This window comes from Ovis aries, chromosome 24 (assembly GCF_016772045.2).
Source record: "Ovis aries strain OAR_USU_Benz2616 breed Rambouillet chromosome 24, ARS-UI_Ramb_v3.0, whole genome shotgun sequence".
Taxonomy (NCBI): domain Eukaryota; kingdom Metazoa; phylum Chordata; class Mammalia; order Artiodactyla; family Bovidae; genus Ovis; species Ovis aries.
This window is the reverse complement of record NC_056077.1, coordinates 38,809,148-38,819,442: the sequence shown is the minus strand read 5'-3', so window position 1 is coordinate 38,819,442 and position 10,295 is coordinate 38,809,148. Positions and strand designations below refer to the sequence as shown.

The window sequence follows — 10,295 nt, the reverse complement described above, 5'->3', positions numbered from 1 at the left end:
TCACTGAATCTGTATCTCTCGGGTAAGTATATACCTGAGAGTGGGACCGGTGTCATTCGAAAAGTGTTTCGGATGTTCAGCCTTTCATGAAACTGTCAGACAGTATTCCGTAATGGTTGTACCATTTTACATTCCCATCAGTGGTGTCAGGGAATCCATTCTTTTACCACGTAGAGAAACACCAGGTTGTTAATCAAGAGGACGAAAGAGCAGCCCAAGTAAATCAGCCATGTGACCACCTTGGTTTATGTCCAGTTACCACGCAGTACAACAGTTTTGCAGCCTAACGCATTCAGAGCTGCGCTTGAAGATGAGTTCAGTTACAGCCTCAGTCACCCTTCCACCAGGCTGGGGACACTCTTGTTCACTCATGGGTTGTTTTTTTCCCAATGATATACTGTTATCATCGTAGCAGAGTTTATAATGTACGCGAGACTAGAGCACACACACTAGAGCACACCCATCTCACACATACACACCCAGTCACACACGCAGTAACTTGGAGCACCTTTGGTTAAAGCAAGCTCTGGAGAGCATCCAGCTCAATCACGGCGACCTGTTAAGGACATCTTCTAATCTATCTGATCCCCATCCCCCACATCCTGAGAAAACGATTTAAAAATCAACTTTTAATTCTAGAACAGTTTTAGGTTTGCAGAAAAGTTGGGATACAGTATGGAGTTCCCTCTTACCCTGCACCCAACGTCCCCTATTGCTGTCATCTTACATTACTGTGGTCCATCTGTCACCACTGAAGAACTAATGTTGATCCATTATTATTAGCTAATTCAGATTTCCTTACTTTTCACCGAAAGTGCCTTCTCCATCCCAAGATCCCACACTGCATCTAGTCACCACGTCTCCAATCTGTGACAGCTTCTCAGACTTTCCTTGTTTTTGATGACCTTGACCATTTTGAAGAGTCAGGTATTTTCAGAACGTCCTTCAATCTAGGTTTGCCTGAAGTTTCTCTCATAGGCAGACTGGTTACAGGTTTTGCAGAGGAAGACCACACAGGCAAAGTGCCATTCTTGTCAATCATATAAAGGGTCCTTGCTATCAACCTGATCTTCCCCTGATGGTGATCACCTTGACCACCTGACTGAGGTCATGTCCATCACTCTTCTCCACCGTAAAGTACTGTCTCCTCTTTGGAAAGAAGTCGCCAAGTATAGACCACACTTAAGGGTGGGAGTTCTCCTTTAAGGAGAAGTAGCTTGTCCAGGTGATTGTCTCTTTTCCCCACTTATTTAACCAGTTATTTATATTAGTGTAAACTTGTTGATATTTATTTTATACTTTATGTTACAACCCAAGTCTATATGATTTACATTCTTGCTCAGATTGTTCCAATTTCGGCTATGGGAAGCCCTTTCCTTTGGCTTCTGTGTCCCTTTGACAAACCCCATGGTGCGTGTGTGTGTGTGTGTGTGTCCACACGTGCTTACTCTCTGGCACTAGAAGATGGTCCAGGCTCACCTCCTGTATTTCCCGCCCCAGCCCTGGAATCAGCCATTTCTCCAAGGAGCCTGGGCTCCTTGTTCTGGGCAGGGATCTTAGAAATCAAGCTTTCACACTGGATGTGCTCATTGCTGGGGGGAACATCCTTGCTTCCAAGCCCTCTCAGCTGACAGAGCCGGCAAACTTAGGTGCAGATACTAACCTCTGTGGGCTCCCCAGGTGGCTCAGTGGTAAAGAATCCATCGGCCATGGAGGAGACCCAGGTTTGATCCCTAGGTCGGAAGAGTCCCTGGAGGAGGAAATGGTAGCCCACTCCAGTATTCTTGCCTGGAGAATCCCGTGGACAGAGGAGCCTGGCGGGCTGCTGTCCATGGGGTCACAAAGAGTCAGATCCAACCGAGCACTGCCACTGCCACTAAGCTGTGTCCATGCGCATATCTGTAAACGTTTCTGTCTGTTGTAGGCTCCTCTGCAACCTCCCACTACAACGCAGAGGAATCCGGCTCCCGTGGTCTGCGGACATAATCGCTCAACGCCCATGTGCATGTATGGCATGATTTCAGAACTGTTAACCTGCACCCTTGCAGGGGCCACCCTTACCGTCTAGAGCACAGTGTTATGCGTGGTTCCTTTTGCCTTTCGTCTCACAGACCCCGGTCCTTTCCATAATTACTTAGGTCAGCATCTTTTCTCTCATCCCAAGCTCTTTTTCTGGCCTGGGTCTCCCCTTCTCCCACCACTAAGCCTGGCCTGTGGGGCTCAGGCAGTGGTGTCCTCTGTGGGGATCAGATCATGCCTCAGTGAGTCTCAGTGGTCCCCTCTGCCATCACTGGACTGAGTGAACCCCCATAGAACCCCCAAAACAGCCCAACTGAATCCTCCTGACGCACCTGCCGAGCTCTGCAGCCTCAGGGGTGGACCCAGCCCCAGGCCCAGCTCTGGTCAGTCTTGGCTCCTGCCTGAGCCTCCCTGTGCATCCCCCCAGGACCGTGCAGCAGGAGCCAGCCACTCTGGGTGCTGGCCAAGCTGTCCAGCCATGCTGCTGGTCCTCCTGGTAACGGGGGCCTTCTCAGATTACTCGGAGGATCACTTTGCCTTAGAAACTCCAGCTGTCACCTCTGATGCATTAGTAACCAGTGCCAAGGCCCTGAGCAGCAGAGGACTGGCAATAAGCAAGCGTCCCCAGGTGTCCCGCCAGCACCGTGCTCTGTCCCCACAGCCATTGCCACCACCAGGGAGGAAGGTGAGCAAACCCGGAGGGAGGCGCGGTACCCAAGATTCTGGGACGGGTAGCCTGGGATGCCTCCCCTGGTGAGCCCTGTTGGGAGCCTGGATTCCTGTTTCCAGGTGAAGGGGAAAGAGGGGAGCTCTACATGGATGGGAGAGGGCTTAGGTCAACCTGCAGGGCTGAGGACGCACTGGAGGGCTGGAGGCATCTCAAAAGCGCCGAGGGGTTTGAGTGCCGGCAGCCTCTTCAGCTCTGTGGCTCCCCAGGTTGGGTGTAGACAGGTTGGGAGCAAGCTGCTCTGGCCTCTGAGCAGCAGCCCTGCTGCAGGTCACCGGTCAGAGCCAGTATGCACGTGGAAGGGGGGCAGGGGCCTGGCCCCATCAGTCTCCAGCCAGCACGCCTTTGCCTGTGAACGAGCTGACTGCTTGACTCACGGGGCAAGAACTGATCTCAGGCCCCTCCAAGACCCAGGGATGCCCCGACCCCACCTGGGCCCAGTGGACCCAGGAGTCCCTCACTGCCCCCATGTGACAAGGTAAGTGTCCCTGAGGCTCCGTGGCAGCACCACTGCCTGGCAGAGGAGGACCAGGGCCCCCGCGTGGGCTCGGCAGTGAGCCTGCCAGCCTCGGGGTGTGGCAGCCCCACCTGACCCAGTGTGAGGAGTTCTCACACCAAGCCCTCTGGTGGCAGGTGACAGGTCCCACTGGATGTCACTCAAGGCCTTTCCTCCCCAGTCCATGATACTCTTGGGGCCTCCTCCCTGCCCCCAACTCCAAGTGTCTTGGGAGAGGCCAGCTCCTGGGAGATGGAGCCAACAGGAACACAAAACCCGTAGGGTGGGTGGGAGGGCTGTCTAAACATCTTCAGAAGGCTGAGGGGGGGACCAAAACCAGGGCCTTCAAAATCCAGCCCCGAGAGGTTCTTCTAAGCCAGAGGTTAGAATTCCTTAGAACTACGGACTCTTCCCCCAGAAAACTAAGGCTTTACATCATATCTTACCTACAGTTTCAGCGGTCATCCATGGATGCCTGTAAGGAATCTCTGCTCTCATCAGACATATGGAAAAATACACAGATAGACTGTTCCATCCAGGCAGTCACCCTTGCCACCCCTGATGTGTTTGTGTCTCCAGCCCATGCCATCATCTGCTTTCAGAGAATAGAGCCACCTCCCCTCCCCTGAGCCTGTCCTAGAGCCAGGAGCCCAAAGGACGATCCCCTCCCCCACCCCAAAGCAGCCATATCATGGCTCCTCAAGAAGATCAATTCAAAAGGCAAATAACCCCCAAAGTCAGCAGGAGTTTGTGAACTCCTAACTACTGAGGGGAAGTCCTTTTGTCACATTGAAACTGGTGACTTTCAGGCACAGCCGGGTCCAGGAGGTCAGGCGATATCCTAAGAACTGATGGTCCACACAGAGGCCGAGGAAGAACAGTGGCTCAGACTGGCACATGCGTTGAGTCTGAGCGGCATGCAGCCCTGTGGGCAAGGCCGCAAGGAATCCCCTGTGACCTCTCTCTCCTCCAGCTGCACGGCCACCACTGCCATGCCGGCCACCAACCAGGGATGGCCAGAGGACTTCGGCTTCCGGCTGGGGGGCTCGGGTCCCTGCTTCGTCCTGGATGTGGTGGAAGGGAGCAGCGCACACGCCGGGGGTCTGCGGCCCGGGGATCAGATCCTGGAGGTGGAGGGGCTGGCTGTGGGCGGCCTGAGCCGCGAGCGCCTAGTGCGCCTGGCCCGGCGCTGCCCGCGCGTGCCGCCCAGCCTGGGCGTGCTCCCCGGCCCCATTGGCTGCCCCGGCGCGGGTTCCGGCTTCGAGCCGCTGACCACAGCCTTACGGATCCCGCGCTCAAGCCGCGGCCTCTATCTGGGCCGCGAGTTGCTACGCCTGGCCGGCCGCAAGCGCCCCGACGCCGTGCACCGAGAGCGTAGGCGCAAAGCCCAGGAGTTCAGCCGCAAGGTAGGGCGCGCAGGGCGCGGCAGGGCCCTAAGGGACAGGCGGTCTGGGGTGGGGCTCTAGGGACGCTGTTCTGGGGGACTGGGCCCCGTGGGCCCGGAGCGTCAGGAGCCAGGCAGGCCTTCCTCAGGCCAGGAGTGGGAGCCTGGAGCTAAGGAAACATCTAACGAAAGATTTATCAGAAATATAGTGATGCTCAAGCTTCCAGTCCTGTCCTAAATTTTCGTGATTTTTGTTTGCTTGATTTGTGGGAGTTGCTTTTCTTTTTCTTTTTTTAATTAAGGTAATACAGATATACAGTAAAGCACATTCATTAAGCGTACAGTTTAATGAACTTTACATAGGGCATACACCCTTGTAACCACCAGCCTGATCAAAATGTAGATGAATAGAATACAGACAATAATATTAGTAGAATGCAGAACATAGAATGATTCCTTCAACCCAGAAGATTCTCTCCATCTCAATATGAAGCTCCAAGATTCCCTGTAGAAGAAGAGAGCCTAGAAGATTGTCCATCAACTCTTAAGGACTCCGAGGGTGAGCGGGGCGGGGTGGGGGCGGGACAGGAAGCGAATCCCTGCATTTTCAGTGGATATTCATTGGCCAGAACTAATCACACCACTGATCCCAAAGGATGCTGGGAAATGTAGTCCTCTGTGTGTCCAGGAAGACGGGAAGACCTAGAAATGGTTTAGTCACTAAGTCGTGTCCGACTCTTGCGACCCCATGGATCCGCCAGGCTCTCTGTCCATGGGGGTTTTTCAGGCAAGAATACTGGAGTGGATTGCCATTTCCTTCTCCAGGGGATCGTCCGTCCCAACCGAGGAATCGAACCCAGGTCTCCTGCATTGCAGGCAGAGTCTTTACCGGCTGAGCTATGAGGGAAGCCTCTAGAAACATTGGTGAGCCCTAGTGCTTTAATCAGAGAAGGCAATGGCAACCCACTCTAGTACTCTTGCCTGGAAAATCCCATGAACGGAGGAGCCTGGTGGGCTCCAGTCCATGGGGTCAAGAAGTGTTGGACACGACTGAGCGACTTCCCTTTCACTTTTCACTTTCATGCACTGGAGAGGGAAATGGCAACCCACTCCAGTGTTCTTGCCTGGAGAATCCCGGGGACGGGGAGCCTGGTGGGCTGCCGTCTCTAAGGTCGCACACAGTCAGACATGACCGAAGCAACTTAGTAGCAGCAGCAGCAGTGCCTTAATCTGTTCCAGCTGCCGTAACCGAACTACCACAGACTGGGTGGTTTATAAGCAACAGGATTTCCCTCTCACAGCTCTGGAGGCGTGAGATTTGAGAACAGGGCTCCAGCATGCTTGAGTGTGGGCCTGCTTTGGATTGCAAACTTCTGGTTTTGTCCTCCCGTGATGAAAAGGGCAAGGGATCTGTATGGGGCTCTTTTATTTTTTTATTTTTTTCAAAAAAAGGTTTTTTATGTGGACCTTTTTTTTTTTTTTTTTGTCTTTATTGAATTTACAGCATCGTTTCTGTTTTATGTTTTGGTTTCCTTTGGCCAAGAGGCATGTGGGATGCCTTACCTCCCCAACTAGCAATCAAGTCTGCACCCCCTGTGCTGGGAGATGAGGTCTTAACCACCAGACTGCCAGCAAATCCCTGAGGCTCTTTTATAAGGGCACTAATTCCATTCATGAGACCGCCACCCTCATGACCTAGTCACCTCCCAATGGCCCAGCCTCCTAATACCATCATCGCCCGGGGCATTCGATTTTCAGCACACAAATTTTGGAGGGGGGGGACACAAACATTCAGACCACAGCAGCTGGTGAAGTCTGCTTCATTTCACCTGGTAAAGTCATCCCAGATGACTCAGTGTAGACCCAGAAGTCCGCCCCAGACGCCATCCAATCCCTGGAAAGTCAGAGGGGAGGTGGTCAGAGCTCCCAGGTGAGCAGAGCGGACTCGGTGGGGAAACAAAGTCAGGCTGCGGCCTAGGGAGGAGTCTGACCAGCTGCCCAGGCCAGCTTCTGCGCATTCTCTGACAAGGGGAACAGGGAGTGGTGGATTCTGGTTAGAGCTCGCCAAGCAGCTCCATAAATCCCCAGAAAAGACCACCTCCAGAAGATCAAGGGCAGCTGTGGAGCCCCCCACCAGCTTCCGACAATCAGCTCTCGGGTTCTCGCCAGCACTCTCCCTGCCCCAGTTTCTCCTCCTTGCAGAGCCTGATACTTAATAGAAAATCCATTAGTGTCCCGTGATGGTGCCTCATGCTTCGATGTAGGTTGAGAGCGTCTGGGTAATAGCTGACACCAAAACCGCACTGTGGTGGGGCCCCAGGAGGGAGGAGCTATTTTTTCCTCTTTCTTACATAAAACATCTTTCCAGAGAGCCATGTTCTCCTTTGAAACGAGGCTGCCGCTGGCTTTGGCTTCAAAGCCACTGACCTTCCTGGGCCTGGTGGGTTCTGGAGGAGGGGGTGACTGGTACTGCAGCCTACTCCGCGCACCTTGAGAACGGCTGGCCGCCTACAGCTCTTTGGTTGAGCTCTGTAAACGCTCCCTGAATGCACCAGGCCCTGTGCTCGGCCCGGACAGGAGTAAGATGTCAGGTCTGCATCTTGGGCCATCTCGTCTGGTGAAGGAGATCTGGGGTGCAGTTGCTAGGACTCAGCCGTGCACAGAACGTGGCCTTGGCCTGGGTGCCCTCGAAGCCGCCTGCTAATACCTGCTCACACTCTGTGATGTCACCCTCTCCGGGAAGCCTTTCCTCATCCACTGTGCTGCCGTTTAGGAAGCAGTTGTATATACAATTCTGAAGTTCAGGGGCAAACCATGGGCTGGAGGGCCGTCTGGGATCCCCTGGCCAGAGCAGCGGCGTCAGGGAGCGCTTGTGGCAAAGGGTGAGGGGGATTGCAGCGGGTCAGCACAGTTGTATGAAAATAGCCAGGGTCAACGGCTCTGGACAGAAAGAAGAGGCTGATAGGGTTGTGGAGTCAAGGGAGGAGTTTACTGATTTATTTATAGGCGGGGAGAGAAGCGAACAATTTGTATGAGCCAAAGGGAAGGAGGCAGTAGCGTCACTGAAATCCATGCGTTTTGCAGTTGTTGCTCACGGCGCTCTGACCAGCAAGGAGTGGGGACACAGCTGTGCACAGGACCAAGAGGGGAGCCTGCCATCACGCATTGTGGGAAACAAACGAAGCACGTGGACAAAGCGATGCTGTTGCTGTTCAGCCGCTCAGTCGTGTTCAGCTCTTTGTGACCCCATGGACTGCAGCACGCCAGGCTTCCCTGTCCTTCACTATCTCCCAGAGTGTGCTCAAACTCACATCCATTGAGTCTATGGACAATTCAATAAACTAGCTATTTCAGATGATGATCACTGAAGGGAAGAAATCAACAGGGAGGTGAGAGAGTCTTGGGGGCCACTTGATCAGAGTGGTCAGGAAAGGCTCCCTGAGGAGGGAACTTTCAAACTGAGAGCTGAGTGACAAGTAGGTGGCAGGAAGAGAGAGTGGGGACTCTGGTGACTCGGCGGCCTTGTGAGTTGGCCTTGCCCAGGAAGGGGGCAGGTTCTTCATCGTCTGAGAGTCGGGGGTGGAGGGGAAAGATGCGGGGCTTGTTGATACGTTTGGAGGTGAGTGGAAGGGGTAATGAATGGCCCCGGCTCTGGCTGAAGTTGGGACCCACATGGGCCTGAGAGAGACGCATGGCCGTCTCCTGGGCTCACCCAGCCGCCCAGCCTCCCACCTCTGCTTCAGGGTCGGCTCAGGATGTCAGCACCCAGAGGCACCCCCAGACCCTCGACTAACAAGGCAGGGAATCTGCTGGAGTATGGACAGACAGTGGTTAACTGCTCCATTAAAAAAGTAACAGTGCCAGACAGAAAAGCGCCCATGGTATAAGATTCCAGTCATGAGACATATTCAGTACAAGCAAATCCAGAGACGCTGAAAAATAGATCAGTGGTTTCCCCGGGGCTGGGGAAGGGGGGATGAGGAGTGACTGCTGAATGGGGGCAGGGTTTCTGTTTGGGAGGATGAGAAAGTCCTGGAACTGGAGAGTGGTGATGGTTATCCCGCATGGTGAGTGTACTTAATACCACTGACCTGTACGTATTAAAATGGCTGCAGTGGTAAATTTTATCTTCAGTTCAGTTCAGTCGCTCAGTCGTGTCCGACTCTTTGCGACCCCGTGGACTGCAGCATGCCAGGCTTCCCTGTCCATCACCAACTCCCGGAGTTTACTCAAACTCATGTCTATCGAGTCAGTGATGTCATCCAACCATCTCATCCTCTGTCATCCCCTTCTCCTGCCTTCAATCTTTCCCAGCATCAGGGTCTTTTCCAATGAGTCAGTTCTTCGCATCAGGTGGCCAAAATATTGGAACTTCAGCTTCAACATCAGTCCTTCCAATGAATATTCAGGACTGATTTCCTTTAGGATGGACTGGTTGGATCTCCTTGCAGTCCAAGGGACTCTCAAGAGTCTTCTCCAACACCACAGTTCAAAAGCATCAATTCTTGGGTGCTCAGCTTTCTTTATGGTCCAACTCTCACATCCATACATGACCACTGGAAAAACCATAGCCTTGACTAGACGGACTTTTGCTGGCACATAAATTTTATGTCATGTGCATTTTTACAACAGTTAAAAAATAAAGAGGGAAAGGGAACAACGATAACATGCATTCCTTTTCCTGATTGTATAAGTCATATAAGCTCACTGCCTAAAAAATAAAATGGAAACCTAGGGACTTCCCTGGTGGTCCAGTGGTTAAGACTCCAAGCTTCCATGCAGGGGGCGGAGGTTCGATCACTGGTCAGGGAACTAAGATCTCATATGCCAAATGGCCAAATTTAAAAAAAAAAAGGAAAGCATTGGCGTAAAAATAATCAAAATCACTATAAACTTCAGTGCATATTCCCTATGCAGATGTGTGTATAATTATCTCTGATAAAAATGTAACACTGTGTGTTCTATTTGAAACCTTGCCTGTCTCTCACAAACACTTTCCATTATGTTATAACAGCTTTATCAAGATATATTCACATACCATACAATTTATTCATTTAAAGTGTGTTCAGTGGTTCTTAGTATATTCACAGAGCTGTGCAACCATTACCACGATTTTAGAACATTTTCATCATTCCTAGAAGGGCTTCCCAGGTGGTGCTAGTGGTAAAGAATCCACCTGCCAATGAAGGAGACACAGATGAGGGTTTGATCCCTACGTTGGAAAGATCCCTTGGGGTAGGAAATGGCACCCACTCCAATATTCTTGTCTGGAAAATTCCACAGGCAGAAGAGCCTGGCAGATTACAGTCCATGGGGCTGCAAAGAGTTGGACACAACTGAGCATAATCATAACTACCCAGAAAGAAGGCCTGAACTCGTTAGCCATCACTCCGCATACCACAGTCTTTAAATAAAGACCTACAGCATCATTCTGTCTGACCAAATGGTACCACACTACCTCTGACACTGTCAATTGCAAGCCATCTAACCCATGATACGTGCTTCCTTATCTTCTTGTCACTTAATTTGCAGTTAATTGTAGTCACTTAATTTGATAGAGGGCTTTTAGACTTCTTTGGACATATTTAGTACCGGCAATGTATATAACTCTGTGGAAGTAACAATATGAGACCTATGACAAAACTCATACGTGCACAGGAATGACAGTG

General features: G+C 52.0%; 1 protein-coding gene across 1 annotated transcript in view; it reads left to right on the top strand.

Moving 5' to 3' along the window:
• The first annotated feature begins 4,228 nt into the window (after positions 1–4,228).
• Positions 4,229–10,295, top strand: part of GRID2IP (Grid2 interacting protein) — a 34,998-nt gene continuing 28,931 nt past the window's right edge. The window contains exon 1 of the mRNA XM_060405730.1: positions 4,229–4,648. Within this exon, the coding sequence (XP_060261713.1) occupies positions 4,235–4,648 (414 nt within the window). The 5' untranslated portion in view covers positions 4,229–4,234. The remainder of the gene's footprint in view (positions 4,649–10,295) is intronic.